This window comes from Condylostylus longicornis, unplaced genomic scaffold (assembly GCF_029603195.1).
Source record: "Condylostylus longicornis isolate FDR11 unplaced genomic scaffold, ASM2960319v2 ptg000080l, whole genome shotgun sequence".
In the NCBI taxonomy this organism is placed as follows: Eukaryota; Metazoa; Arthropoda; class Insecta; order Diptera; family Dolichopodidae; genus Condylostylus; species Condylostylus longicornis.
In genome coordinates this window covers 3,021,064-3,037,590 of record NW_026578048.1, presented here as the reverse complement: position 1 = coordinate 3,037,590, position 16,527 = coordinate 3,021,064, and the positions used below count along the sequence as shown (strand labels likewise).

At 24.7% G+C, this 16,527-nt stretch overlaps 2 protein-coding genes across 5 annotated transcripts in view; one reads left to right on the top strand and one right to left on the bottom strand.

The window, feature by feature from the left end:
• The first annotated feature begins 577 nt into the window (after window positions 1-577).
• LOC129612988 (uncharacterized) lies at window positions 578-2,151 on the top strand. The gene is made up of 2 exons (XM_055526860.1): window positions 578-1,694; window positions 1,754-2,151. The coding sequence occupies exons 1-2, from the start codon at window positions 605-607 to the stop codon at window positions 1,960-1,962; spliced, it is 1,299 nt and encodes a 432-aa protein (XP_055382835.1). The 5' UTR covers window positions 578-604; the 3' UTR covers window positions 1,963-2,151.
• A 130-nt stretch (window positions 2,152-2,281) lies between these two features.
• The window catches only part of LOC129612984 (putative uncharacterized protein DDB_G0282133), a 35,869-nt gene continuing 21,623 nt past the window's right edge, over window positions 2,282-16,527 (bottom strand). Inside the window, exons 2-13 of one of the 4 annotated variants that reach the window (XM_055526856.1) lie at window positions 12,104-13,889; window positions 11,024-12,041; window positions 9,091-9,756; window positions 8,842-9,014; window positions 8,563-8,787; window positions 8,084-8,483; window positions 7,895-8,011; window positions 7,348-7,804; window positions 7,206-7,290; window positions 6,860-6,966; window positions 5,663-5,762; window positions 2,283-5,605 (exon numbers count right to left, since the gene is read on the bottom strand). In XM_055526856.1, the coding sequence (XP_055382831.1) occupies window positions 5,235-5,605; window positions 5,663-5,762; window positions 6,860-6,966; window positions 7,206-7,290; window positions 7,348-7,804; window positions 7,895-8,011; window positions 8,084-8,483; window positions 8,563-8,787; window positions 8,842-9,014; window positions 9,091-9,756; window positions 11,024-12,041; window positions 12,104-13,559 (5,175 nt within the window). In that variant the 5' untranslated portion in view covers window positions 13,560-13,889 and the 3' untranslated portion in view covers window positions 2,283-5,234. Of the gene's footprint in view, window positions 5,763-6,859; window positions 7,017-7,205; window positions 7,291-7,347; window positions 7,805-7,894; window positions 8,012-8,083; window positions 8,484-8,562; window positions 8,788-8,841; window positions 9,015-9,090; window positions 9,757-11,023; window positions 12,042-12,103; window positions 13,890-16,527 lie in introns of all 4 variants that reach the window. The other 3 variants (XM_055526854.1, XM_055526855.1, XR_008697284.1) reach the window with 3 other exon arrangements.

The window sequence follows — 16,527 nt, the reverse complement described above, 5'->3', positions numbered from 1 at the left end:
AGAATATTTAAGGGCATCTAAAACGACATAACTGATGATTTGTTTTTAAGGTTTTTAATTTATTTTTTAAAGTTATTACTCCAAATACATTAAAATATGTATCTAATAGGCATCCTCATTATTAAAACACAAAATTAATATATTTTACATTTTTCTTTAAATGCAATAACATAAAATGCAGGGGAATAGACCCTGTGTAATAAGATACGTTTGAATATTCTTCAAATGCGCTTGTTTAATATAATCGTTCATCTATAAGTACAGAGTAAAATACACAAAAATATATAATATAGGGTATACTCGGTATATTTTAACTTTCTTTGTACTAATTAAATGCAATAAACATGGTACAAATATTATAAAAACTACAAATATTATAACAAGAAATATTTAAATGTTTAGATTAATTACGGTGTTTTCTTGTCATAAATCACTAAACGAGACAAAAGACAAATAATTTGTATACATTTATTTAAGTTAAATTTAAGATTTCCTCTACTGTAAGCTAAATCTTCATATATAAACGAAAAAAAAAGTTTTTATATTATATTAGTAATTTGAGTTTTCCTACTTGTTAAACAATTTTCGACACATCACTTAAAACATGGTATTACATATCAACACCTCAGAAAAACACATATCTTATGTGAATCAACCAGGAAGCTGGGTGACAAAAGAATATTTGCAAGATATATTACGATCATATAAACAAGATTGTACACTTACAATCGAAAAATTAAAATTTTCACCTGTTACAGAAAAGGGAGAAAGTTATGGTGGTGTTATTACTAGAGCTGAAATAGAATTCGCGAGTGAAAAAAATTTAAGATCAATTATTAATGTTGTGATTAAAACTGCATTTGAAGACAATAAATTTGCAATGAATATTCTTCAAGACTTTGATGTTTTTAATAGAGAAATGAAAATTTATAACGATATTCTACCTAAACTAAATAATTTATTAAAAGATGCAAAAATTGATGAATTTTTATTTGGCGAGGCTTTACATATAGATTTTGAAAATTTCACTATGATATTTGAAGACTTATGCTCAAAAAATTTTAAAACTGCTAATCGACTAAATGGTCTAGATTTTCAACATGCAAAAATTTCAATACGAAAACTAGCAAAAGTACATGCAGCAGCTGCTGTTCTAAATGAACAAAATCCAACTATATTTAATAAGGGCTATAACGTTGGTTTTTTCACACGCGAAACTAATTCTTACAATGATTTTTTTAACACAATATTTAAGTCATGTATAGATACGATTTATGAAGATTTAGGTCAAATGTATCACATATATGCAAAGAAAATGGAATTACTTTTTCCAAATTTAATGGAACTGGGGCGTAAATGTTTTGATCCTAGTCCAGCTCAATTCAATACATTTATACATGGTGATATTTGGCAATCAAATTTAATGTTCCAGTATTCAAGTTCTGCAAATAAACAGAATGTTACTGACGCAGTATTAATTGATTTTCAATTTTCTTGTTTTTCACCAAATGTAATTGATTTACAATATTTTTTTAATATAGCACTTACAGAAGATGTAAAACGTGCCAATCAAGAAGATTTATTAAAATATTATTATGAGATATTTTCAGAAAGTTTAAAAAAGCTTAAATTCAGGGGCAAAATTCCAGCATTAAATGAATTCTACATTAATTTTCTTAAAAGAGACTTTTATGGTAAGAAAAAATATGTATAAAACTATTTACAATATATTTATTAGTTGTATTATTCTTAGGGTTTATTGTAACATGCATCAATCAACCAATTGCACTAAATGAAAGTCCGGAAGTCGATTTTCATGCCGTTCATGGCACAAACGAGCATGCCATACAATGTAAAAAGTTGATGTTCAAAAATAAAAGAATTCAAGATAATTTAAGGTATTGGTTACCAATTTTCGATAGGAAAGGTTTATTAGACTTAAAAGTTAATACAATTACGTAAATGATTCACATTAAGTGTTTTTTTAAGTTTAAAAAAACGAACAGAAATGATGTCATATTAAAACATTATAAAATTTATAGTTAAGATATACTACATTTACAACTATTAAATCTTTCAACTTAAATTTCTTGAAAAAATTTTTTGCTGTTGTAGAAAATCTACATTGAAATTTTTTTAGAAATTTCTTAATTTTAAGTATGAAAAGTTATTTAAACATATTTTGCTCTAGTTAATTCAAATAAAGTTAAAATTTTGTTGTTAAATATATGATTATATGTTTCAAAATATTAATTTTTTTTATTTTTGTACATTTCATAATGTGAAATTTCATGTTTAAATATCAGACTTTATGTATACATTTTATGTATTAGAGTGCTTTTGTAATGTGATTTACTAAAATTCGATTATTACATTACAAAAAATATTACATGTGAAACGAATTTTGTAAAAAAAAAAACAATGATAAACTCAAAGCACCTGTAACGTTAGAGAAACTCAAAAACAAAATTAATTTTATATTTAATTTTATATTATTTTTTATTTCATTAATTTTTTTTTAAGTTTTAAACTATAAGTAATTAATAAACAAAATTTTTGTTTTTCTTTTTTTTCGTTTTATATATATATATATACACATGACAATTTTAATAAAACTAAAATTTTTAATGTATAAACTCTTAAAATTAGTAACTTTTATTGTGAAATTAAAAATTAATTATATATATCATATAATATTTCTATAGGTCTATATATATATATCGTGAAAATTATGTAATAATACGCTTTTTCCTTTTCGTATAAAAGGAATTTTGTATTTTATTCAAATTTTTTTTATTTTTTACATTTTTTACCATTTGTATTATTTATTATAACGTATATGTATATACTAAATTTTTATTTTACATATTCTCTTTGTTTTTTTTTTTTTTTGAAATTCATAACTGGTACTTTAATGTTTAAAATATTATATTTTAATCGAATATTTAAGTTAAAATTAATTATTTACAAAATGGTTTAAGATATTTTTTTAAATCAAGATATTATAATAATTTTTGTAAGTATAAACCACTTATATATAAATATATAAAAACAAAAACAAATAGATATTGTGACATAGTTTTTATAATTACTTATGGTATTTCATTATTCAAATAAATCGTTAGAATTAAGAATTTTTAAATAAAAATTTTTAAAATTTCGTATTATAACATTTGAAATAAATACACTAATAACTTTAAAGTCGCTACGTTTATACCACCGTGTTATTTAAGTTGATTTGGAAGAATTTAAATATTAAATTTAAATAGAAAAATTTCAAATAATTTGGTTCCAACTTAATAATTAATTTGCAAATTGCTTAGTAACAAATTTGTCATTTTTAGTTTTATTACTACATTAACTTTTTTCTACAAATATAAAATTTACTGTTTTTGTAGACTCACATTTTTGATTTTAAAGTTATTTAACTTTTAATTTAAAAATGCGAACACGTAGTTTATTAAAAATCAAAACCTGTCCTAATTTTTTCCTTTTATTATATTTTACTACCTATTAATTTTTATGTAACGATATATACCATTAACGAAAAAATTATTTCTGTAGGCATAAATTTCTTTAAGTTAATTCAAAATGAACATAAAATAACTTTAAATTTGGACACAAATATGGTACTTACGCAGCTTGAGATTATAAAAAATACGAAATATTATATTTCATATATCATAATAAAATGCTAAGAAATATTTTATATATTTAAGAATTTAAATTTTAAATTGTTTTTATTCCATTTAAAAAAATTTATGTTAATTGAGAATATTATAGGACATTTAATTAAGAATAATACAATATTCTTTCAGGAAATTTATATATTAAAATGAAAAAACCAAAAATCTAAAAATTGCATACTATTAGTTTTGTACGTTTGTCGAAAAATATTCATTTTCGTTAATCATTTATGCGAAATCAAATTTTATTTAAAAAAAAAACTAAATCTTTAATTGTAGATTTTATTAACAATATAAATACAAAATACTTCTAACGATATTGAATGTAATTAATATTCAATTTAAAAACTTATTTATCGAACATATTATTTCAAAGTTATGTCTTCCTTTTTTTTACAAATCATTTCTTACATATTTACATAGTATTTTTAAAATTAGATTCATATTTTTATCTTAACTTTTAATTTCAGCTATAATTTCCTTTAACAGACTGCGCTTTTAAAAATAACCCTTTTTTTTTGGATACCTATTTTATTTAAATTTTTGATAGTAAACCTTTATTTTATTCTTGTAATTTTGAAGTACATATTAATTCAATAAATTACAAATGCAAAACATCATCAATTAAAAAATTTGCTTGATTTTCCAAGCATTCAAATGAAGATGTTAGACTCCATTAATGGAATTTTAAATTTTTAAATTACTTTCTTACATTTTCTCATACTTAATATATTTCTCATACACGAATTATATTGAATTTTTTGAGTTTAAATTGTCGATTAACTGAGAATATAAACATAGTTTTCGAACTATATATGTATTTATAAATTTTTTTTGTTATTTTTAATTTTTTAACCTGGTTTATAAAAATATTATTTGAATATAATTCCAAATTTAGCTCGACGCTTTTTTCCCAAACTCTGAGACTTTGCAAAAAATCATAAAAATAACACACAGTAATTGAGCTTGTTAAATTAAAAAATTAACCGTAAATATTTCTGAACATAAACCAATTCTCCAAATACTGTGTAATTGCTTTATTTTTATATTAAATCTGCAATCTAATATTTAAATTCAAATAATCGAAAAACGTTATTCAATTTGGAATAAAATAGAATGGAAAGCTGAGCGCAAAATTAAATTAACATTACTAAAGCGGCATAAAATGATATCCAATAAAAATTTACTCGAAATGAATAAAATATACAGTAAACGTTAAATTTTCATACGTACACGTTTTTATTTTCATATTTTTCTGTCTCACAAATTTTATGTAAGTTATCAAATGAGTTTTTAAATCAAAAAAAAAAAAAAAACTTAAATAATAGAGACTGTTAACTAGTTAAATATTATAAAAAATATTTACTGTATTAAATTTTATCTGATAGCAACATATTTTATAAGAAAGCTTCTTAATAATAAATACAAAAATATTTAATATTAAAAGTAAGTCTATTGAATAATATTCATATTTCAAAAATGAATAGAATTCGAACTTAAATATAGAACTAAAAAAAAACAAAAATCAATAAAGATCATTCGATAGTTTCACTCTGGTTCTTTCCATTCGGGATCATTGGGATCATCCAAACCAGATTCTATTGAATCTGTATCACTATCATCAGGTAATAAAAAAATTTTATCATTTGAATCAAAATATTCATGAAAACTACTTTCCATTTTTTGTATAGATTTTTTCTTACTGATATTTTTGTTACTATTATTGTTGTTTATACTATTCTCATTTATACTATTTCTATTATTATTATTATTTCTATAGATATCATTAACATCTGTTGAAGTACCGGATTCATAAACACAACTAAATGTATCAGATAAATTTAATGAAATTGAATTTTTTCGGCTGCTATTGTTACTACCACTTATCTTCCTGTTAATGTTTTCGGTATTGGAACTACCTAAAATATTTGTAACATTATTGATGTTAGTTTCGCAAATATCGCTAACCAAATTACTATTTTCCTCCATATCATTTTGATTTGGCATTAATTGTAACATTTTTTCAAACAAATCATCAGAAATTGGAAAGCGTAATGGCTCATATGGTGGTATCATCTTAAATATAAATAAAACATTTATATTAGTTCATTTTAAAATTGCTATTTTTATGAACAGTATTTTTAAATAAGCGCTAGATCTTTCATGGGTTCTAGAGAATAATGTCCTTTATATAATATATATATAATATATATATATATATATGCTTATGTGTAAACATACTTTATTTTTATATTTAAAAAATTAAAAACAAAAACAAAAGATTATAATCAACAAAATTAAAATAAAAAGTGAACTGATACTGATACATGGTGTATAGTACGAGTTTTGAAATATATAATATTGTCAGTGGTATTTTTACATAACATTATAACACAATATTCAATATTTTCTTTTCTAAACTTTGTCAAATTTTTTCCTCGAAAAAAGGAAAAATATTAAGCATTTAAAATTAAATGAATAACAGATTTTACAAAAACATTCCAACAGGAAGGCACAAAGCATCTAATTGATGTATGCAAATGTGGATTTACTTTTATGATTTCACAATATTCTCAGCAAATATATTTTTTGTCACACTGAGAAACTATTACATTTATCCAGATGATTATATAATAAACTTCTTGTAACACAAACAACCTTTTTAGTTATAAATTAAGTTTTTTTTAGCATAAAATTTTTTAATCCGTATTGTTAAATTAATTTCAGTTAATGGATAACTTATCGATTAACTTAAATTAACTTAAATGTCCGACCCGGCGAAATGAAAAAAATGAAAATTAAAGGGTTAATACATACTTATTAATAAAAAAAAAACGGTTGGAATTGCTAATATTAGGTAAATTAACATAAAGAAATTGTATTGCAAACTCAAAAGTAATTCAAAACTAGCCTTAAATTTTACTTAAAATGAAAAACATCCAGTTACCATGTTATATAAAAATACCGTGAATATGATTTTAATATTATTTTAATAAAAATTGTTTTCTTGCAAATTTATATGAGAAATAAATTTTCATTTTTAATTCATCAACTTTACTTTAATATTTCCCAATTTGTTTACTAGTCGAAATAATCTTATGAACTAAGTTTCATTCTAATCACATTTGGTATTAATAAAAAAGAATAAATTAAAATTAAAACTATTATCTTACTTCTTTCAAGTCAGGGCTTTGACTTCTTCGATCATGCGAAAAAGTAGTACTACAAACATCTTTATCCTTTTTTGATGATACTGTTCGTTTACGTTCCCGCCGATGACCTGCATTATAAATTCTATTTAGATAGATGACTAAACTAGATGATGCAATGCTAAAAATTGAAGTAAAAAATATTCAAAATTGAATGCTTTTGTTACCTACAATTAAACGAAAATTGTAGGTCCTATTTTGAATATTAAAGACCTCCAACTTTATACTCATATATAATTGGTTTATGCAATATATTTTTTCGGCTTTCGCTTTTGAAAATCATTTGATTTTGGGTTACTTGAATACCTACCAAAAGTATTATTTAATAAATCTCCATCACCCGATTCTCCTTGAACAGCCATTGGAGTTGAAGGTGCAGCTGGCGAGGGTATTGACTAAAGAATAAAAATTTAACACAATATTCCATTGTTAAAATTTATAAAATATCAAACCTCCTGATCGCCTCCTACACTTGGTGTATGAGGCGCTGGCGAAGTCGGATCTGGTGTGTTTGCTCCACTTGATTCTGCTCTGCTGTCAATTCTTCTATTAGCTCTAGATCTCGTACTCCATGGAAATTTTAAGTAAGTTGAAAATTTTCTGCGTTCTTCAAGTAAGGCACGTTCATGACGACTTTGAATGGCCTCGATCGAAATGTCTTCATCAAGTTCGTTGATGTTAAATGAGAAATCATCTTGATCCAAATCATCTTGCGATTCTAAAGCATTTTTTAATTCATTATCTTTGAAAACAGCTCTGGTAATTGATTCAAGTTCAATATCCGCATTAGAATCATATTTGTTTTCTAATAAATCAATCATTTTATTTTTTGATACATCTAAATTGTTTTCAATATCATTTCCTAAGTCATTTTCTGTTTTTTCAGCATCTTCATCTATTACACGCCACCTGAATATATTGAATTTTAATATTTTGATGGATGTAATGAATGTAGTAAACTATAAAAAAAATCGAAGTTAATGTACTTTTGTAACTTACTTCGGTGTGGGAATTTCCTTATAGGGTAAAAGTTCAACTCGTGTCGATGCAGCCACACTGTAAGGAATTACAATGTTATCTATATCATAAGAGTTGCGATTTTTCCTTTCTAATGGCCTAAAAATTACCAATGATAGTTAAATTTAATAAATATTACGTGTAACATAAACATAAAATTGCCAATATTACCTTTCGTGTTTATGGTTTACTCCACTAAGAGGCGTTGGAGATGTATTCTTGCTTCTTGGTAACACGCCATTTGTAGAACCATCTAAATTATCGCATTGGAAACTATTTATTAGAGATTCAGCGAAAGCACTTTGAAACCCATTAATAGAACTTGTTGTATTAGAATTTAATGCGGAAAAACTTGAATTAGCTCGATTTCCAGATGAACTCAATGCAGTATTGCTTGATGCAAATGTAGTTGAATTTAATGACAATGAAGATGATACCATTGTGCCTGAAGAAGGTTTACGATGCTTATTTTTTATTGATGAGTTTGAAGAATTTTGCTGGGATTGTACTGTTCCCGAATGGTGTGAAAATCCGGAAGGGTAATCGTGATTTTTTCGACTTTTTTTTATTTCTTAAAAAGAAAAAAAAAATTTTTTTGTCTTAATAAAACTAAGATCTATATCAATATTATTTTTACAATATTTTATTACTGTTGGTAGATGGTGTTGTAGAAGAATCTTTTCGGTATTTTTGATTACTTTTATTATACGATCTTTTAGAATTTATATTTCCACTACTTTTATTATGACCTCCATGAGAATGATCACCAGCTTTCCGACTTAATGATTTTGAATTTTTGGAGACACTACGTATTAACTTATTCTGCCATTCGGGCATTTGAAGTATGGCCTCTACATGAATACTTGTGGGAACATCTAAAATAGATCATAAAATGTATAAATTCAAATAATCAAAATTTCGCCGCTCACCCTCAGCAAAACTTAAAACTGGATGAAAACCGGGATCTAACAATGCGATCCTTTCGGCTAGCATCATTGTATCAGGTAAGTCTCTTGGTGCTGTTGGATCAGGTCTTCCAGTACATAAAGCACATGGATTAAATGGCCATTGACACCCGCATTTAACAGTACTGCAATGAAAGCTAATTTAATTATAAAAATAAGCAAGCATGTTAATAAAAAGCAAACACAACAATAAATTTACTAGCAAATATTTACCTGGGTCTAGCAGCCTTTTTGGACACAGTATGTACATTAGCTGTCTGTAACAATTTTCGTTTTCTAAAACCAGATCTTTGAAAAGGTCGAGTTCTACACGCTCCAAATATTTCATCCTCTTCATCCTCTGTTATTACAGAAGCATTTCCACTTTCATCAATTTGATGTACATTATTTTGTTTAATATTTTTTATATTATTATTGAAGTTATCATTACTACTATTACTGTTGTTGTTATTATCATTACTACTGCTAATATTATTATTATTATTATTATTATTATTATTACGTTTATTTTCAATATGATGATTGGTATTATTCACACTCCCTATTATGCCTCTATAACCATTCACATTATTCTTGGAATTAATTGTTATGTTATCACTATTTAACATTATTGTAGTTCCATTTTCGGAATTATCAACTTTTAATTTTTTATCTGTAATGTTTTTTGCTATAACTGTATCATTTTTTTGTTTTTCATTTGAATATTTCACATTTGGAATCTCAAACTGTACCACCCCCTTATTTTTTCTAATTTGTTGATACAATTCATTATGTTGACGTATTCTATATTCTAAATCAGATATTTGGGTGCACAACCATGTCCAACGCGATGCTATTGCAGCTCTGTCACGTGCCCATTTCCAACCTGCTCGTTTTGATCTAAAAAAAAATTAAACACAGCTTTTCATTGCATGTTTCATAAATATTATAATATAAAATATCGATAGCAATTTGTTGGAAACAATTAATTTTTTTTCTTATTGGTGATTTAAAATGCATGTAACTAGCTTGAAGAAAGCAATCTTAGTTTATATTGTAGACATTTAAATTTAAAGATGTTTTTTGAAATTTATAATGTAAATAATCTAGTAATTTTTAAAAATGGAAAAATTTGTAAAATATTACGTCACTCATAAGCATGTATTAAGATTTTGTTATTTTTGTTTACTAACACATCATTGTATATTGATTTCCAGAACTTAATATTAATGTACTCATTTTTAATTTATTGCAATTAATGAAACTTACTATGTAAACCACGCTCATATTACAACAACAAGAAAATAAAAAATATCTTATATATTTTCAAAAAAAAAAAAAAAAGAAAAAATCACAAAACACCTTTGTTAAACAAAAAAAGAAAATGAAATATTCAATTAGCTATCATTAATATTGTTTTATTTTATATAATAAATATTATATATGTATACCAATAACAAAAAAAAAAAAGAAATAAAAATTTGAAACTTGGAACAGAAATAAGTGGTGAGCTTTTTTATTTGAATATAAAAACATTGTGCCAAAGCGACAGCTAATACGTTTGCAAACGACACAATATGAATTGGAAAGCTTATTTTTCTAATGTTTCTAATGTAAATGTAGAAAGAGCTTAATTAAAATATTATATAAAATACTTTGAACCTACATAGAAATACCACGCAAACACTTAGAAGAAAATCAATTTAATACGTTCTTATTTTTTTTTTGAATATTTTAGATAATAAATTTTTTTGATTTAAAATTGAACAGCATATTTTCAATATTGACAATTCTCTAATAACAAAACTAAAATGTAATTTTAAAAGGAAAATAAGTATAAAAGAAAATCAAATTCCATTGTCAAGAATGATTCGATTTAATAATAACTTTTTTTTATCTTTGAGTTATAAATGTCCATTTTGTTTCAATATAAGCAAAAGTCTATTTTATTCTAGCTCTTGTTGATAATAAATAAGAAGTACTTTAAGTAAAAGATTGGAATAAATATATTCTGCAAACAGAAATTGACACAAGTTGACTATTAACATATTTCTTTCGTATAGATACTTGGATATCATACTATAAATGAATGTTTTTTATGGAAAGAATGTTTAAAATCAAAATTGTAATAAAAAAAAAAAACATGTAAAAAATACTGATATCTTACATTGATAATGGTTGTTGTGATTGATTATTACAAGGGACCATTTCATCAGCTGATTCTCCACCAGACGATGAAGCTGTGGCATCTGAATCAAAAGCATATTGAGTTTGATGTACCTCTGAATGTAATAAACCTGAAACATATCCAATCTCTTCAGCTGTTTTCGCATCAAACGATTTTATAATTGTTGTCGATACATTTGATGTATTTATATTTGAAGTAGAAGATCCCTTTTTATCTTGATGTTCGCGGCCCAATAAATTTGAGTTTATTAAGGATGATGATGTTGATCTACTACTACATTTATATTTTTTCAATGGTTGCGATGACAAATCTGATGGATTTGAATGCTGTTCTTTGGCAACTGAATCAATTCTTCGTAAAAGAGTTCTCATTGCTGTCGCTGACACTGGACGATGCTTATCTTCTTCATATGTCAAACATGGTATTTGTTCATGCTGATCTTTTCTACGAACCAAACGATTTGTCCATTCAAACAAACCGCTTATTTCTTGACTAATATGTTTTGCCATATAACGTGATTGTAGTTTGCGTAATCTACGTAATAAATGTTCACATTTGCGTTCCATTTGTTGATGACATTTTTCTATACTACTTCTAGCATCTAATGTAGTATCAGATTCTTTTAAATTTGGTACAACAATTTCTTCATAATTCATAACATCAACATCATTAAATAGACCTAAATTACCAGCTAAATCGCATAGATTATCACCACCTGTTGTTGGATCTAAACCTTTTAATACTTGCAACAAATCCATATCACTAATAACTTGATCATCAATTTCAGAATCTTTAAAATCTTTTTGTAAACCCATTGCTGATGAATTTAAACCAATACTTTGTGGGGTTAAAATACTTGAAGTTACTGTCCCAATAATTTGTGATAGATGTTGACTAGACGATGCGGGTGTTTTTGGTGGTGAACGAAGATTTGATAATCTATTTGGGGTGCTTTCTTGTCTATGACATATTGTTTGAGATGAATCTTGAAAGTTTTCTAAAATATAAAAAACAATTATAAATTAATTGAGTGAAATCTAATAATTGCTTGATAAATACCGTCTAAAAAATTATTTTCTCCTTCTGATGCTGAAACTGTTGTGTCAGTTGTTCCGGTTGAACGAATTTCTTGTTGTGAAAATTCAATATCTGACTGCTGATTCCGACTATCACATTCAATAATAACGCTATCTTCAACATCTTTATCAAAACGAGTACTACCACTTATAATGTTTCCACAAGAATCAACATCAAGTTCAACTATTCTCTTATTACTTAAAAAATTGCCATCAGCTTCACTTTCAATATTATCCCTGCTTAATTCAATTGACTTGTCACTAATATTTACAATGTTTTCATTATTATCGTTATGTTTAGGTAAATCCATCTGCTGTAGATCATCAATCCTGAGCAATGTTCTTATTTCGTTTTTTTCACGTTTCGGTCGATGATCTTGTTTAATATTGTCTCTTTTTATGCAATTAATTTTAAATGTATTATTAATAGCTTCTTCAAAATCTTTATCAATTGGTATAAATCCTTCTAAATTATTTTTATTCTTTTGTTGTTGTGATTGTTGTGCTGTAGATTTTTTATCCTTTGATATAATTACGAAGTCTTGCGAATCTTTTTCTGTCGTGTTGCTCATCGGTCCCATTAATTTATCTGTTCTATTTGATTTCTGTTTTGATGTCGTCGCTGATGTTGTCTTCGCGTCGATTGATTTACAAACGATTGACGAAGTCGACAACAGCGATGACGGGCCATTCGTCGTCAATCTACCTGTATTATTCGAGTTATTATTGCTGTTACTGCTACTGTTGTTGAAATTGTTATTCGTTTTCGGTGATATTTTATTGTTGTTAATATGAGGTTGTTGGTTATACAAGGGTTCCGTTTTTACTTTTTTATAAAAATTGTCCGACAAATTTTCTTTTGATCCGATAGTTGGATATATTTTGAAAGTGTTATCTCTTATTCTAAGATTCTCGTTTGGTGAATTCGATCTTGCTTGTTTTTGACCTTCAAATGAAGGTCTTTTAATTACAATTGATTGAACAACAACTGTATTCGCTTTTTTATTTTTTTTATTTTGTTGTTGATCTGATGGCAACGATATACCTGCTTTTATGATTGATTCTTCAAATGCTGATTGAAATGCACAAGTTGATGTTAGACTACGACGAAATAAATTATTTTTTTGTAAATTATTATTACTAATATTATTGTAACTGGTGTTGCTATTCTCAGTAATACCAAAGTTCTTATGTGATGTGTTAGTATTGTTATTGTGTCCGTTTAATAATGTATCAGTTGTAGAACCAGATGTAGATTGTGATGAACTTGGCTTATTATTTTTATTATTAACAGTATTTCCGTTTTTAATATTGTGATTGTTATTTTTTAAAAGACTATTTGTCGATGTTTTCGAAATACTTGGTCGTGGCGATGCCGATGATGTTGAAGTTGTTAAAGTATTATTCGGACTTAAAGGCTCAGTAAGAGCTGGTGCCATAGTGCCATTTGGAATTGATACATTGGTATATCAACAATTTTTAAATCATATATTTTGTTTTTGGAAAATTTTTTTTCTTTTAAATTTTTTTTTATATTTTTGCAATAGACAGAGGATTTGTTTTAATGTTTTTGTGTAATCATTGGTTATTGTGGTAACTATTTTATATTTTTTTGTAAAATCATTATAAATATTGGTAGCTACATAAAAATATTTATACCCAAATGATTTATGTTGATTTAAATTCTTGTATTATGTTATGTATAATTTCCTTATATAAATTATTTTATTAATACTTAGAGAAAAGATTATTTATTTCAAGTTCGAGACCTGAAAATAAAAATAGAAAATTTTAATTAGTAAGATAACAAATTATTATTTTTATTTAGTTAATTTAATTTATATGAATCAAAAAAGTTAAACCAATCCAAAAATTTTAAATACTTAAAAACATATCTTTAAAAAAATAAATTGTTAATTTCTATTATTTTTGTTTATTTATTTAGGAAAAACAACAAGTATTACACATAAATCATTTTACACTTATTAAGTAATAATTGCAATGTACATAGGAAACAGGGATTAAATGAATTTAAAAAAGACAATAGAAGATTATAGTACTTATTTCGGAATTTGGCAAAACATAAATAAGTAAATACACATATTATCATCCATACGAGTACATACACATTAAATTTGCTTATCAAAATATTAAGAAATTTTGCAACACCGTTGATTACATAAATTTATAATTTTAATAACCTTATCGTTGATTTTAATAATCATAAGTATAATGAAAATGTTAAATCAAAATCAAATTAATTGCTTTTGGAATTTCTATATTAAAATAAACAGATTCATAAAAATTCAAATAAACAGATACATATATACGAGTACATATGTATATATTCTTATTAGGATTTAAACAAATGATGCCTTTTATGTTATTTCAAAATCTAATTAAATTGTAATATTTAATTTTTCTTATTACATCTTCAATAAATATTATGAAATAAATAAAATAAACATAATTTTCATAATTAATGCTTGTACATACGAAAATTTACGCAATATTTAAGAATACACAAACAACCTACTGTAATATACATAGGTAAAAGAAATTTTTCTTTATATTACATGAAAAAAAAAGGAGGGAAAACCAGGCCCGGCAATAATAAATAAAGCAAAACAAAAAATAAAACAAAAATAAGTAAAATAAAATTACAAACATATTCAAAAAAAAATTCAATTTCATCATATTATTTAAAAATTTCACGTTTAGAATTTAAATATACTTACACGTACATGTATGTATATACATTCGAATACGCAATATTATTATTATACAAAAAAATAATGAAAATGTACATATATACATACATACATAAGTATATTAAATTAGAATACATTATAAAGAAAGAAAAAATATATATTTTTCTTACAATAGAAAAAACAAAATTTATTTGTATTTAAAAAAAAATGTATATACCTATCATTGTATATCAATTAGATATATACTTATGAGCTGTTTTTTTTGAAAGTGGTAGAAGTCCATTTTTTCATACATACATATATTGAGATATTTAAGGCTTTGCATTTAAATCAATTAAAAAATATTAGCCATAATAACATATCTCTCATAACTCTATTGAAATTGTGATTATAACTGTGGAGATAAGGTGTCTATAGCTCATCAAAATCACCATTAACTTAGTTTTTTTAAAAATTGGACTTATACCACTTTCAAAAAAACCAGTTCAATTATATGTAGGTATATTATGATTGTTTTAAAAATTTTGAATACATAATTTTGTTGAACATAGAGTTACAATTAAAAAATTTCGAGTTTATTTCTATGATTATAATTTTGTTTGCTATCAATCTTATTCTACTAGACATGTCGCGTCGCACATAAAAATGTGCGAGTTGCTAGACGCGTTTTGCTATTTGTTACAAAACGCATTCGTAATGTTGTTCTAGTAGACGTATTTACGCAGCCAAAAAAAAAATCAGACGTTCACAAATGTAACACGTCTAGTAGATTAAGGTTGTATATACATGGTGTTAATACGTAATATTTTTTTTGATTTTTTATACTTTTTGTTGTTTTGTTTCATTGTTGCCTGCATTACAACGTTTTCGTTATTATTATATACTTAATGTTTGAGTTCATTCAATTAATTTTACAAAAAATAAGAAAAAAACTATGACATACATACATATGTACATACGTATAATAAGAATATTGTATCTAATTATTTAAAATACAATTTTTGATTATTAATTATTTTAATTTAATTTTTTTTTAGAAATTTTCTAATGCAATAAACAAAAGATTATGAAAATATTTTCCTAAAAAATTACTTATTGTCATTCTCTTTTAATTATATTGTCTCTCTTATGTTATATGAACATTAATAATTTCCAAATATTTCTATTAGATTAGAAGTACCTATGTTTATGTAGTTAGAAGAAGAGAAAAGAATATTTCCATTGAATTTTTACTATATTTTATTTAAAAAAAATCAACCATATACGGACATACATATGTATGTAAAGTGCAATTATTCAAAATGTGCTTATGTATATACCTATATACAAATACTCATGCATGTAATTTATGTAAAATTATTTTGAAGAAACATATGAAACAAAAAAAATTTATTTACATAAATTTGAAGATTGAATTTAGAGAAAAGTTCGAGTAGTAAAAGTGTAATCATTGAATTGATTTCTCTGTTATATCACGTCTGGATATACACTGTACTCCCACGGACCAACGTCTCTCCGTACAATTGCTTACGTGGCAGCAAATAAATTTTAAAATTTCATTGAATTTGATTTAGCTTTATTTCTATGAGCTAAAATAGTTTCGTTGCTTAATTTAAAAATTATGATCATTATGTTGAATGTGAAAGGTCATATTACACCATTTAATATATCGCTTAAATTTGAAATACTCAAATCA